Raw genomic sequence first — 15,877 nt, 5'->3', positions numbered from 1 at the left:
TACTGAACGATGACTAAGAAATTAGCAGACTAGAATGGCGGAGGGGGCGGAATGGGCGTCCTTCCCCTCTCCCGTTCCTCGCTCTGGGAGGTGGAGGCGCGACGGCGGTCCTCCAGTTTTCAGTCACGGACAATTGTATGTTGCCCTCTCCAGAGTTCCATCTTTTCATTCACCTACAGTCGTATCCTCAAACCCACCCCATTTGGACAACTGTGTCTTTCAGGAAGTGTTCACCCATCAATACATAATTATGTGGGTTATCTAGTTTTCTTATATTTACCACAACTGAAAAGCTTTACAAGTCCAATGTTATGAAAATTACAACAGCCAGGTGTGTGCAATCAAAGAAGGAATTACAAAACTTTTTTTTTTTATTTTGGTTAGTGGCATTTTGCAGTTGCCAACTATGTGTGAATATGTTGTGTGTGTTATTGTGCGTTGTGAATGGTCCCTGTGATGGACTTCAGTCCTGTCCAGTCCTGTTGTCTGCCTTTTGCCTAATTCTGGCACGATAGCCTGTGGCCCCCACAACCCTGAAATGGAATGACAACGTTCAACCTGCTGAAAAAGTTTATTGAGTACTACAGTGTCTGCACAGCCCTCAAATGTACCTGGATGTTTGCCACCATGCGTACATTTTCTTAACTTGTTGTTTAATGAAGTCAGAGGACCAGGGGATGATGGGCAAAACCCTGGAGACAAACAACACCACAATAACCAAAGCCCAAATGTTAACCGTAAATCTAAGTCGTAGTAAACAGTCCTCAGTCTTTCCTGGGAACACCTTCCTTCTTGGGAAAGACCTTGATGATGCAGGTTGCCACCTTGTGTCTTGTTGCTATGCTCACATTTATCATGGTGTAAATTGCCACAGCTGCCTCAGACTCCCCTTTTTAGTATGGCTGTCCCTGCCCAGTTTTATTCCTCTACAGTGTCTGCACTACTGTTTCTGTTTCAGTTCATCACTTTGGTTCAACCTGCCCATGACATCATTGATCATTGGCACCTTAACCAAGCATTGGGCAGTATACCTACATCAAGCTTCCATTTTTGAGCAGGAGGTAAAGTGTTTGATCACATTTAAATATCTTATATTGCCTTACACTTTTTGCAAAAGAATGTTTGGAATGCTAAACACCTCTTTTCAAATGATGCACTAATCGAGAAGACATTCAGTAACCTACTAAGATGAATATTTTTGTGAACTGTCTAAAGAAGTGTCACACATGTGCATAAGAGGGTCACCCTCCGAGTTTTTCCCAGGTTATGTGGTACCACCCCAGACAGAGAGGGGGTGCTACCACTAACTGCATTGCCTTTTTCCTCCACAGTGCAGAGAAACCACCCAATAAGGGCAGCTTACTCTGCCCCTACTGGTCCTTGGGCCATAAAAGCCGCAATTGCCTAGAAGGACACTTCTTACCCATATGACCATGTGGAAGAAAATATTAGACTTAGGGGTCACATAGTCATTTAGGATAAAGTGTTTTGATATTCTTTCCATATTAAAATATACAGTTGTGCTTGAAAGTTTTTGAACCCTTTAGAATCTATATATATAATTCACTAAGCCAGAAGACAAGTTGCCGACCATGGAAAGCACGCCTGAAGGGGTGTGGATTCACTGAACCGCCGACAAGTAAGACGCCAATGGCACACTCAGGAAGGAGCCACGCCCACCAACTCTTAGACCATTGGATACAACGAAAAAATCACAGTCACGCCCACCAACTCGGACGCGACGCCTCGAAAAACGTGCTATCATTTCTGTTTGTCTGTGCCACAGTCCACTTGCAGCTCTGACCCACGTTGACTTTTCATTAGTCAACCTCAGTGGAATCTTGGTTCACACAGAGGCAGCGCCAGAGAGAGAGAGAAGCGCACACACAGGCAGCATGCGAGAGAGAGCCATGCACACACACAGAGGCAGCACCACAGAGAGACAGAGGCACACACAGGCAGCGCAAGAGAGAGCCACGCAATCCTTTAAAACTGACGTCATTGAAGTGTATCATAAGTTTCTGTAACGTTAATGAAAATGGCCGTGAGGTGTCACGAGAGAGGTGAGTGTCAAATGCTTCGATACGATTTCCGACACAATTGCTTCAAACGTGTTGATGCTTCGCGACACTTCACCCCGCCCATCACTACTCACAGGGTACTGAACGAGAAATCAGCAGACTAGCATGACGGATGGGGCGTAATGGGCGTCCTTCCCCTCTCCTCCGGATTTTTCAAATGTTAATTTTTTCCCTGTGCTTAAAAATCATTAAAAAAGCAGCCTGATTATGCGGCGTACGCCGCGGGTTGGCTAGTTTTCTATATTTCTGCATAAATATGACCTTAAACATCATCAGATTTTCACTCAAGTCCTAAAAGTAGATAAAGAGAAACCAGTTAAGCAAATGAGACAAAAATATTATACTTGGTCATTTATTTATTAAGGAAAATGATCGAATATTACATATTTGTGAGTGGCAGAAGTATGTGAACCTTTGCTTTCAGTATCTGATGTGACCCCCCCTAAACGTTTCTGGTGACTGTTGATCAGTCCTGCACACCGGCTTGGAGGAATTTGAGCCCATTCCTCCGTACAGAACAGCTTCAACTCTGGGATGTTGGTGGGTTTCCTCACATTAACTGCTCGCTTCAGGTCCTTCCCAACATTTCGATTGGATTAAGGTCAGGACTTTGACTTGGCCATTCCAAAACATTAACTTTTTTCTTCCTTTAACAATTCTTTGGTAGAACGACTTGTGTGCTTAGGGTCGTTGTCTTGCCCACCTTCTCTTGAGATTCAGTTCATGGACAGGTGTCCTGACATTTTCCTTTAGATAGATAGATAGATAGATAGATAGATAGATAGATAGATAGATAGATAGATAGATAGATACTTTATTAATCCATCCATCCATTTTCCAACCCGCTGAATGCGAACACAGGGTCACGGGGGTCTGCTGGAGCCAATCCCAGCCAACACAGGGCACAAGGCAGGAACCAATCCCGGGCAGGGTGCCAACCCACCGCAGGACACACACAAACACACACCAAGCACACACTAGGGCCAATTTAGAATCGCCAATCCACCTAACCTGCATGTCTTTGGACTGTGGGAGGAAACCGGAGCGCCCAGAGGAAACCCACGCAGACACGGGGAGAACATGCAAACTCCACGCAGGGAGGACCCGGGAAGCGAACCCAGGTCTCCCAACTGCGAGGCAGCAGCGCTACCCACTGCGCCACCGTGCCGCCCTACTTTATTAATCCCAAGGGGAAATTCACATACTCCAGCAGCAGCATACTGATACAAAACAATATTAAATTAAAGAGTAATAAAAATGCAGGTATAACAGACAATAACTTTAGAATTCTCTAATACTGTATAATTCAGAATTCATTGTTCCATCAATGAAGGCAAGCCGTCCTGGCCCAGATGCAGCAAAACAGGCCTAAACCATGATACTACCACCACCATTTTTCACAGATGGGATAAGGTTCTTAGGAAAACACTGTAATTCCAGCATTTCTCCAAACATAACGCTTTTCATTTAAACCAAAAAGTTCTATTTTGGTCTCATCTGTCCACAAAACATTCTTCCAATAGCCTTCTGGTTTGTGCCACGTGATCTTTAGCAAACTGCAGACGCGCAGCAATGTTTTTTTTGAAGAGCAGTGGCTTTCTCCTTGCAACCCTGCCATGCACACCATTGTTGTTCAGTGTTCTCCTGATGGTGGACTCATAAACATGAACATTAGCCAATGTGAGAGAGGCCTTCAGTTGCTTAGAAGTTACCCCGGGGTCCTTTGTGACCTCGCCGACTATTACACGCCTTGCTCTTGGAGTGATCTTTGTTGGTCGACCACTCTTGGAGAGGGTAACAGTGGTCTTGAATTTCCTCCATTTGTACACAATCTGTCTGACTGTGGATTGGTGGAGTCCAAACTGGTTTTGTAACCTTTTCCAGCCTGATGAGCATCAACAACTCTTTTTTGGAGGTCCTCAGAAATCTCCTTTGTTTCTGCCATGATACACTTCCACAAATGTGTGTTGTGAAGAGCAGACTTTGATAGATCCCTGTTCTTTAAATAACACAGGGTGCCCACTCACACCTGATTGTCATGCCATTGATTGAAAACACCGGACTCGAATTTCACCTTCAAACTAACTGCTAATCCTAGAGGTTCACATACTTTTGCCACTCACAAATATGTAATATTTGATCATTTTCCTCAATTTCCTCACAGGTGGTGCAGTGGTAGTGCTGCTGCTTTGCAGTAAGGAGACTGTGGAAGATTGTGGGTTCGCTTCCCGGTTCCTCCCTGTGTGGACAGCGCTTTGAGTACTGAGAAAAGCGCTATATAAATGTAATGAATTATTATTATTATTATTTATTAATGAATAAATGACCAAGTATAATATTTTTGTCTCATTTGTTTAACTGGTTTCTCTTTATCTACTTTTAGGACTTGAGTGAAAATCTGATGATGTTTTAGGTCATATTTATGAAGAAAAATAGAAAATTCCAAAGGGTTTACAAACTTTCAAGCACAACTGTAGCACCCATCTTAGAAATTTAAAGGGTTAATAAATGTCAGAATCCTTTTCAGGCAGATCAGGAAACCAGATAAAAGTCAAGTGAACAACAAAAGACAACAGTGTACCAGGAGCAGGTTGATGTAATGATTAAGAGATCAGCACATATCCTGTAAACAATAAAACTGGACAGTAGTCACATACATGGAGATTTCAAAAGGTAATATCTAAACTAAGAGATATTGAAGAACAAGGATATAATGGAGGAAGACTTTTATTTAGGCTGGTTGTGCTCTATGCTAAACACCTAGTGTCTTTTAACCAATCAGTTTATGAAGTGCATGGATTGATTGACATGGTATGTAAATTCATTAGTTTATAGAATGAATCTGATCATCCTTATCATCCAGGTAAACAGACTGCTGTAAGAGATGTTCCCTCCTCAGCTTGGTGCTGCAGGTGAAATAAATGACGCAGATGACAGATAGATTACCTGCCTGATTACTGACTGAAAGGTTTTATCAGACTTGCCTTGTTAGAGGATAATGTTATTTGTTTAATTAAGATGTTGAATTCTACCACAAGCAGAGCAAAGGAGCTCCACTCGAAGCTATTGATAAAGATTTAGCCACATTATTTCGGTGGCAGTATCGTCTGTTGCCTCTGAATGCCATCATGTGTTAATTATTATTTTAAAACCTTAAGTAAATAGGTACGTCTGGGTTGGCGCACCAAAATTTACCTGTAGATCAACCTGTCTCCCCCTTTGTGTGGTGTATTTTTTTTTTGTTTTTATTTAAGTTTAATGCAAGTTTCCTAAAAGCCTGGTTTGTTTAGGTAATTGTGAATATGCCAGTCGCACTCTGTCCATCCATCCATCCATTGTCTCCCGCTTATCCGAGGTCGGGTCGCGGGGGCAGCAGCTTGAGCAGAGATGCCCAGACTTCCCTCTCTCCGGCCACTTCTTCTAGCTCTTCCGGGAGAATCCCAAGGCGTTCCCAGGCCAGTCGAGAGACATAGTCCGTCCAACGTGTCCTGGGTCTTCCCCGGGGCCTCCTCCCGGTTAGACGTGCCCGGAACACCTCACCAGGGAGGCGTCCAGGAGGCATCCTGATCAGATGCCCGAGCCACCTCATCTGACTCCTCTCGATGCGGAGGAGCAGCGGCTCTACTCTGAGCCCCTCCCGGATGACTGAGCTTCTCACCCTATCTTTAAGGGAAAGCCCAGACACCCTGCGGAGGAAACTCATTTCAGCCGCTTGTATTCGCGATCTCGTTCTTTCGGTCACTACCCATAGCTCATGACCATAGGTGAGGGTAGGAACATAGATCGACTGGTAAATTGAGAGCTTCGCCTTGCGGCTCAGCTCCTTTTTCACCACGACAGACCGATGCAGAGCCCGCATTACTGCGGATGCCGCACCGATTCGCCTGTCGATCTCACGCTCCATTCTTCCCTCACTCGTGAACAAGACCCCGAGATACTTGAACTCCTCCACTTGGGGCAGGATCTCGCTACCAACCCTGAGAGGGCACTCCATCCTTTTCCGGCTGAGGACCATGGTCTCGGATTTGGAGGTGCTGATTCTCATCCCAGCTGCTTCACACTCGGTTGCGAACCGATCCAGAGAGAGCTGAAGATCACGGCCTGATGGAGCAAACAGGTCAACATCATCTGCAAAAAGCAGTGACCCAATCCTGAGCCCACCAAACCGGACCCCCTCAACGCCCTGGCTGCGCCTAGAAATTCTGTCCATAAAAGTTATGAACAGAATCGGTGACAAAGGGCAGCCCTGGCGGAGTCCAACTCTCACTGGAAACGGGTTCGACTTACTGCCGGCAATGCGGAGAGTATGGGGTACCGGCCCCCTTGATAAGGGCTGTTCGGTCCCTGTACAATCGTTGCCAGAGCCTGGTCCGCATTGCCGGCAGTAAGTCGAACCCGTTTCCAGTGAGAGTTGGACTCCGCCAGGGCTGCCCTTTGTCACCGATTCTGTTCAGTCGCACTCTGGTGCGGATCAAAACAACCATACTGAGACCCTTTGGAAAGGATGAAAAAAATGTGACTCTAGAAATGACTAGAAATCCATCCCAGTCGTGCACATCGTTACCCATGTCAGATAGAGCAAACACACTGGCAAAGGACTTCCATTTCTTTAAGGACTCTAAATGTTTAATGTACATGAATCTTGAACTTTGTTTTGTCTTTTTTGCAATGTTATTTTTTGCTTCCGGGGTGTTGGAATTTTTATCTCTGATCAATAAAATTCAACGGAGGCCACAGTTAATGTTAGTTGTATTGATTTGAGGCTGGCAGATCAAATAAAATGAAATGTAAAGTTTATCCTGGAAGCACAAACATCCATTGGCTAACTACTAAGCATATAAAGCAGATTATTTAAACTGCCAGTGCGTGACTCTGTTCTTTTTTCGTAATGTGCTTTGTTTTGATTTTTCTTTTACAGAAGTGGGCGAGTGTGAACAGCCCCTTGTTCCTGCCACTGATTCCACCACGTGCCCCAGGATTCACTGCTGTAGTTTTGACCTACGACCGCATAGAGAGCCTCTTCCGAGTCATCACGGAGATCTCCAAAGTGCCCAGCTTGTGTAAGCTTCTGGTGGTGTGGAACAATCAGAATAAAGACCCTCCTGAAGGTAGGTCACATACGGCCTAACAAACAAGTGGTACCTTTTTCAGTTGTAGGCATACATATCAGATGAGACGCAGCATGAAGTTATGGGAAAGAGTAGTGGAAGCTCGGTTAAGAAGTGAGGTGATGATTAGTGAGCAGCAGGATGGTTTCATGCCAAGAAAGAGCACCACAGATGTGATGTTTGCTCTGAGGATGTTGATGGAGAAGTTCAGAGAAGGCCAGAAGGAGTTGCATTGCATCTTTGTGGACCTGGAGAAAGCATATGACAGGGTGACTGAGAGGAGCTGTGGTATTGTATGAGGAAGTCAGGAGTGGCAGAGAAGTACGTAAGAGTTGTACAGGATATGTACGAAGTGTGACAGTGGTGAGGTCTGCAATTTGAGTGATGAATGCATTCAACGTGGAGGTGGGATTACATCAGGGATCGGCTCTGAGCCCTTTCTTATTTGCAATGGTGATGGACAGGTTGACAGGAGTCCTTGTGGAATATGATGTTTGCTGATGACATTGTGATCTGTTGCAATAGTAGGGAGCAGGTTGAGGAGATCCTGGAGAGGTGGAGATATGCTCAATAGAGGAGAGGAATGAAGGACAGTAGAAACAAGACAGAATACATGTGTGTGAATGAGAGGGAGGTCAGTGGAATGGTGAGGATGCAAGGAGTAGAGTTAGCGAAGGTGGATAAGTTTAAATACTTGGGATCAACAGTACAGAGTAACGGGGATTGTGGAAGAGAAGTGAAAAAGAGAGGGCAGGCAGGGTGGAATGGGTGGAGAAGAGTGACAGGAGTGATATGTGACAGACGGGTATCAGCAAGAGTGAAAGGGAATGTCTACAGGACGGTAGTGAGACCAGCTATGTTATATGGGTTGGTGACGGTGGCACTGACCAGAAAGCAGGATACAGAGCTGGAGGTGGCAGAGTTAAAGATGCTAAGATTTGCATTTGGTGTGACGAGGATGGACAGGATTAGAAATGAGGACATTAGAGAGTCAGCTCAAGTTGGACGGTTGGGAGACAAAGTCATAGAGGCGAGATTGTGTTGGTTTGGACATGTGTAGAGAAGAGATGCTGGGTGTATTGGGAGAAGGATGCTAAGGATAGAGCTGCCAGGGAAGAGGAAAAGAGGAAGGCCTAAGAGAAGGTTTATGGATGTGGTGAGAGAGGACATGCAGGTGATGGGTGTAATAGAGGAAGATGCAGAGGACAGAAAGATATGGAAGAAGATGATCCGCTGTGGAAAGATATGGAAGAAGATGATCCGCTGTGGAAACCCCTAATGAGAGAAGCTGAAAGAAGAAGAGTCATACATATCAGACCTTAGATAACATTTATTCTTACACTGTGTTCAATTTAATTCAGTTTATTTTTGTATAGCGCTCTTCAAGTTTTCGGGTAAAATGCAAGTAAGAATTTTTCACATTACAAAATTATAATTACAGAATTATTACTCATGAAGATACAGATATATATATATATATACATTTTTTTAAACCCACGGGAGAAAAAATAGAAACTGCTTAACAGAATTGGAAACCAAAATCTTGTTCCATCTTATAAGTGATAATTTTCACTAATTTGTTTTTTACACAGCATTTCTTGTTATATTTTTGCAAAGCTTTCTATCTTTCTGTAGCCTGCGGTTTTCAAGTTAATGTCTTTGACCACATTCATAACCAAAAATGAGCACTGTTGTGACAAATGTGGGTAAAAAGAGAGTAGGGAAATGGATGAGTGTATGCAGGAGTAAATCAAAATATATAAGCAATGTACAGTTGCATCCTTAATATTTGGGACAAAAACACATTTTCCCTTAACTTAACACTCTGTTTCACAGTTAAAAATTACAAATCAAGCAATTCAGACAGGATTAATGTGCACATTGTGCTCTTTTATTTAAGGGTATTTGCATACATTTCTGTCTCACCATGTAGAAAAGACAATAATCTTTCTTCATGGTCCCTCCATTTCAGTACACCATAATGTTTGTGATTCCTCAGGCGTGTTTCATAGATTCATAAGATGTCTCAGCTTGCTTCTACCCCTTGGAGCCTGTAGTTGCTATTGTACAACATGAGACCAAGATCTATGCCAATGAAGTCAAAGAAGCCATGATGATGCTGAAAAACAAGAATAAAAGCATTTGAGACATCTGTAAAACCTTAGGATGACCTAAATCAACTATCTGGAATATCATGAAGAAGAAAGAGCACACTGGTGAGCTAAGTAACTGCAAACGAACTGGTAGGCCAAGGAAGACCTCCACTGCTGATGACAGAAGAATCCTCACTATAGTACAGAAAAAGCCCTAAACACCTTCACAGTCTTCGGAAGGTCGATGTGGATGTGTCAGAGATGTCTATCAGCAGAAGACTTCATGAAAAGATATTCAGAGGCCACACTGCAAGATGCAAACCTCTAGTTAGCCATAAAAACAGGATGGCCATATTACAGGTTGAGAAAAAGGACTTAACATGGTGCTGGGGTTGTTATGGCTTGGGCATGTATGGCTGCCAGAGGTCACACCTCTCTTTATTGATGACTAAGTGTCCCCTGTGGTTTCACCCGCATAGTAGTGAAACGGGACAGAGAGGAGGAACCTGTCCGACTCCCTAATCCTGACATCACGCTTCCTCCTCCCCTGGGCCTACAGCCTCTGTCTTGGATTAGCGTGAATATATCACTTCTGCAAGCAAACTATGATTCTTAGCACAATGAGAGAAGTCGCAAAATCAACTGGAATGTTCAAGCAAATTCTAATTAAAAGCCCAAACAAAATCTGTTAAGTAGTTCTCTCATTCGCTAGCTAAGCAGATGTAAGATACGCCCTGTGGGTGGTGCGTGAGTGAGGAGGGCCCCGCACCCCTTCTCTCCTGTGAGCCAGCTGCGTCTCTCTTGGATTCGTGGAAATTTGTGAATTTTGTGAATTTCCCCTTGGGATTAATAAAGTATCTATCTATCTATCTATCTATCTATCTATCTATCTATCTATCTATCTATCTATCTATCTATCTATCTATCTATCTATCTATCTATCTATCTATCTATCTATCTATCTATCTATCTATCTATCTATCTATCTATCTATCTATCTATCTACCTACCTACCTACCTACCTACCTACCTACCTACCTACCTACCTACCTACCTACCTACCTACCTACCTACCTACCTACCTACCTACCTACCTACCTACCTACCTACCTACCTACCTACCTACCTACCTACCTACCACAAGCGAACAATGATACTTAACGCGATGAGAGAAGTCGCAAAATCAGCCGGAATGTTACTGCAAATTATACAAAAAAGCCCAATCTAAATCTGTTCAGTAGTCCTGTCCTGAAAAGGAAACAGATTTACAGACAGACAGACATTGGATTGTGTGTGTGTGTGTATATATATATATATATATATATAATATAATTGTCGCAGGTGGCTGGGGGGACGTTCCGGCCGGGAAGCCCCAGAGGACCGGAAGAGGCCTTCCCCAGACCACGTAGGGGGGACCATGGGTACAGAGCTTTGAAGCTGAACCCTGTAGGGGCCTGTGGTCAACTCCAGGGGTCGCCCCAATTCTTTTGGAGCCCTGGACCTCAGCACTTCCGCCACACCCGGAAGTGCTGGGGGGAAGAGAAGCGGGGACACCCTTAGTGCTTCCGGGTGCGCAGCCGGCACTTCTGCCACACTGGGGAGTGTCGGTGGAAGATTGCTGGGAAGCACCTGGAGCACATCCGGGTGGTTATAAAAGGGGCCGCCTCCCTCCGTTCGATGGCTTGAGTCGGGAGTGGAGAAGGACGGAGCTCAGGGGGAGAGGCAATGAGGCAGCCTGAAGACTAAGGCATTCGAGTTGTGGCCTGGACTTTGGGGACTTTTGGGGGTTTGTTATGCACTGCTGTAAATATGGACACTATGAATAAACGTGTGTTGGATGAGTTCAACCTGTCTGCCTGTGTGTGTCCGGGTCATCTTCCACAATATATAGATATATATATATATATATATATAGAGAGAGAGAGAGATGTGACTGCTAATGCCAGTAACATGATGAATTTTGAGATCAAGTTTCTGATCTGTTCAACTTCCAGTAAATGCCTCCAAACTTATAAGACTGTACTACGTCCTGCTAAGGCAACATAGGAGTTTTTCAAAGCTATAAAATGTAAAATTCTTAAATTTTACCATGCCAAGCCAGTCACCCAATATAAATTCAACTGAGCATGCTGTCCATTTGCTGAAGAGAAAACTTAAAGGTACAAGCCCCCCTAAACAAGCCGGAGCTGAAGATGGCTACATCAGAGACTTGGCAGAGCTTCACCAAAGAAGACCCTCAGCACCTGCTGATGGCGATGAATTGCAGACTTCAAACAGTCATTTCACGCAAGGGATACGTGACAAAGACCTAAACATGACGACTTTAAAAGGCCTGCCATTGCTGTGTCCAAACATTATGTTGCTTGAAATGGAGGAACCGTGTAGAAAAAGTGTTATGTCACCGAAATGTCTGCAAATCCCCTTAAGTGAAAGTCTGCTTTTAAGGTGCACTTGAATCACATTTTGAATTGTTTGATTTGTAATTTTAAACTTGGGAGCTTGGGGGCATATCAAGAAAAAAAATGTCTTGTTTCGAAACATTATGGTGGACTGTGTATTTACTATTTGTTGAAGAACTATTAACTACACGTATTATTAATGTATTTCCTTTTTTTCCATCAGACAAGTCAGACAGGTTCCTCCTTTTTGTCCCCTTGAACTTCTCAAAAATAATTTATAGCCAATTAAAAGCAGAACTTTTTTTCCTCTTTTTTTTCTGGGTCAAAGTCAGTAATTACTCATTTCTTATTAGTTACTTATGGCATTCTGCCTCTAATGATTTTCCTGGGTTACGCTATTCATTTTTGCTTGTGTTTCAATACAGTGACGTTTTGCGAATAGCCTCAATAAGACGGGGGGCCCGTCGTCGACGTACATTTCTCATTGTATGGTTATGAGAAAGGATGCTTTGAAGTTTCTTAATGGTCCACTTCTCCCTTTGATTAAAGGTGGCGTGGCAGCCTGTGCTGTACTAATGACAGCTTATTAGAAATAATAAGCGGCTTGCACAAGTTCCCTTGAGTTTATTGTGGAAATCGCTTTCTTAGCTGCCGTATCCTTCTAGTAATGACTGGGCTTGACCATATTTCTTATTGGGTTCTGATAGGTCTGCACTCCTGTTTTTTTACAACTTTTACAATTTAGATTATTTATGGAGTGCCCTCTCTTTACAGGCATCCCAGGAAGATTTATGGACTTCTAAAATACTTATCTGTAACTTTGTAGTGTAGAGTTGCAGAATCAAACGTGGCGGTGAACTCGCAAAGTTCTGGGATTACTCACTGTGCTTTCAGAGAGCCTTTTGACGGGCCACTGATGTTGTAAGGGGGCTGGTGGATTGTTAAAGTGAGGGAGTCCCCTTTAGGCTGACTATTATTTCATTCTTTTTATTATGATTAAGTTTATTTGTGAATTCTAATATAGTATATTGATTGATTGCCATAGCAGTCCACAGTTTATTATAATTTTTACTATTGGTTGACCCCTTTATCCAGAAAGGTGACAAGATCTGGCCACAGTGGAGTACAAATAAATCAAAAAAGAATGATCAAATTAACTTTTATTTGTCCTTAGGAGAAATTAAGCTTTTTTACAGAAGCTCAGAAAATATAGAAATACTTCAACGATCGTAAGAGTAAAACGAAAGGGTCAAAATAAAGAGTTGGGATAGCAGGGTGGCAACCCCATTTAATGACGGTGGATTTGAAGATTTCAAAAGAAAAGGATCATGAGGATGCAAAATATAGCAATGCGCCATTACTTAGACTTAGTTCCACCCGTGCTGTTGAGCACATCGGGCAGTGAGGACTGTCCACTGCAGTTGGTCCCCTGTAAGCACTTCAGCTTCTTCCCAAGGCACGTCATCTATCTTGAGGTTCCTGGTGAAAGTTCACTGCCAGGTATTTTGAGATCAATCCCTTGCCCATTTAGCACCTGGGGGAACCCAGTGCATGGCTACTCAGAGTATGTGCTGTTGGGTCATACAAAGAATATGGCCAGCTAATCAGAGTCAATGGTCTTTGACTGTGACATGGAGACTAGTTGATCGGCTCCGCTGTAGGACCTCCTCATTGGTCACCTGATTAGAATAATGAATCATGAGGATCTATCACAGGCAGCAAAGGTGGAATAGATTGACCTTCTTGTTGATGCTGGCTGTCTATTTCTAAGTCTTGTGTAGACTGGTGTCAGAACAAAGATAGAAGTGTGCAATTGTAGCTTGATCTTGGTTGAGTTCTGGTGTCAAAACCTCGTCTTGGAGAAGCACTTTTAAGTCAGGCAAAAACTCATATCCTCAGCTTCCGCTAACTCCCCCGGCGGCCCCCAAGGAAACCAACAGAGTTGTTCTATGGGACCACAACTCCCAGGCAGCCCTGTGTACAAACATACTAGAGTTTGCCATAAGGGATGTCGCCACCCAATGTATGGAGTAACAGCCTCCACATGGGAGGCACTCCCCCATTGTCCCATATGTATGGCTTCCCGACCAAGAAAGGGACTTGTCATTTATCCCAGTCTAGATGTTCCATCCATTTTCTTCACTTTTGTAAGTTGGCAAACTAGTGCACCGCTCTTCTGCGAGTCTCGTGATCTTGGCCACCCAGACAGATAAGGGAAGCCAAGACGTTGATTCTGTGCATCACAATATACCGTATGCATGTACAGTGCATTCAGAAAGTCTTCAGACCCTTCACTTTTTGTTGTGTTGTAGCTTTGTGCTAAAATCATTTAAATTAATTTTTTTCTCTCAACAAACAACACTTAACACCCCAGAATAATAAAGTAAAAACAGAATTTTAGGAATTTTTATAAATGTATTAAAATCGCACACTGACTGAAATATTCAGGATCTATGCTTTGGCTCAGATGCATCCCATTCTACCGATCATCATTGATATCGTTTGGAGTCCATCTATGGTCAGTTCAGTTGACTGGCCCTGATTAGGAAAGGCACACACCTGCCTATAGAAAAACCCCGCCGTGAGGTCAAAGGAATTGCCTGCAGAGCGTAGAGACAGGATTGTGTGGAGTCACAGATCTGGGGAGGGCTACAAAAGAATGTCTGCACTATTGAAAGGCTGCCAATGGCACAGTGGCCTCCATAATGTTAAACAGAAGTAGTCTGGAACTACCATGATTCTTCTAGAGCTGGCTGCCTGAGTAAACTGAGCAATTAATTGGGTGTGAAGAGCCTTGGTAAGAGAAGTGAAGAAGAACCCATTGATCACTCTGGCTGAGCTCCAGAAAACCTGTGTGGAGATGGGGGAAACTTCCAGAAGGATAACCATCACTGGAACACTCCACTAATCTGGACTTTATGAAAGAATGGCTGTACAGACGCCTCTCCTCAGTAAAAGACGCACGAAAGCCTTCTTGGAGTTTTGCCAAGAGGCAATGTGAGAAATCAAATTTTCTGGTCTGATGAAGCCACCATTGAACTGTCTGCTTCAAAACCAGGCACCACTCATCACCTTTCCTATACCAAATCCAGTAATGAGGCATAGTTGTAGCAGCATCAGGAACTGGGAGACTAGTTAGGGTTGAAAGAAAACTGAACGGAGCAAAGCACAGAGACATCTTCAATGAAAGCCTGCTCGGAGTGCTCTCCACTTCAGACTGCCCTGAAGGTTCACAAAGCAATGACACACACTAGTGGCTCAGAGACAACTCTGTGAATGTCTTTGAGTAGCCCAGCAAAACTTCAACCCAATCAAACATCTCTGGAGACACCTGGAAATAGCTGGCTACTGAGGGTCTCCATCCAACCTGGCAGAGTTTGAGAGAATCAGCAGAAAAGAATGGCAGAAAATCTCCTGTCATGTCAAACCCAAAGCAGACTTCAGGCTGGAATCAACTGAAGTACCGAGTAAAGGGTTTGAATGTTTGTGTCAATTTTTTTATTTTTAAGTAGTACTAGGGTGTTTTACCATGTTAGCCATTATGGATGTAGTATGAAGTTAACCTAAATGACCCCTTTTATTGGCTAACTAGAAAGATTACAATATGCAAGCTTTCGAGGCAACTCATGCCCCTTCTTCAGGCAAGATATAATACAGAAACTGGAGTTCTCTGTGCTTCTCTACACACTGGGACACACAGAGCATTGGAAAACCTTTAGGTGAGATATCTTGGATGTAAAAAATTAATAGACCTGTCCAGGCTAAGATTAATTTAGCAGGAGAGGAGAACAACGTATAGTCAAGATCTTTAGTTAAGATAACTTTCCTACAAAGTGTTTTGAAGTTTCTGATGAGTTTTTCAAAACAATGTGGATCTGTAGTCAGTCCTACTTCTCTGTATGAAATGTCCCAAAACTGTTCTCCAATGCGGGAGAACCTAGACAAACACTCCGCCAAAGATTAAACTTCCACAGGTTCCACATTAAACATGATATCAGAGATGTTCCTGTAGCAACTCACTACAACAGACATGGACACTGTGAGAAGGACTTTAAAGTCCCAATGCTTATGGGCAACTTCAGAAAACAACAAGAGAGAAAAGAATGGGAAATTAAACTCATGCTAAATTTTAACACATTCCAATATATTGTAAATAGAGAGGAGAGTTTTATGGCCAGATATAAGGATTGTTTGCA

The 15,877-nt window shown here is 43.4% G+C and overlaps 1 protein-coding gene across 1 annotated transcript in view; it reads left to right on the top strand.

Moving 5' to 3' along the window:
* ext2 (exostosin glycosyltransferase 2) overlaps positions 1 to 15,877 on the top strand; it is a 319,184-nt gene that overhangs the window by 218,182 nt on the left and 85,125 nt on the right. The window contains exon 10 of the mRNA XM_028796059.2: positions 7,000 to 7,189. Coding sequence (XP_028651892.1) covers positions 7,000 to 7,189 — 190 coding nt within the window. The remainder of the gene's footprint in view (positions 1 to 6,999; positions 7,190 to 15,877) is intronic.

The sequence above is a fragment of the Erpetoichthys calabaricus genome, chromosome 2 (genome assembly GCF_900747795.2).
Source record: "Erpetoichthys calabaricus chromosome 2, fErpCal1.3, whole genome shotgun sequence".
Taxonomy (NCBI): Eukaryota; Metazoa; Chordata; class Cladistia; order Polypteriformes; family Polypteridae; genus Erpetoichthys; species Erpetoichthys calabaricus.
The sequence above is the reverse complement of the archived record's forward strand: the minus strand, read 5'-3'. Positions and strand labels throughout refer to the sequence as shown.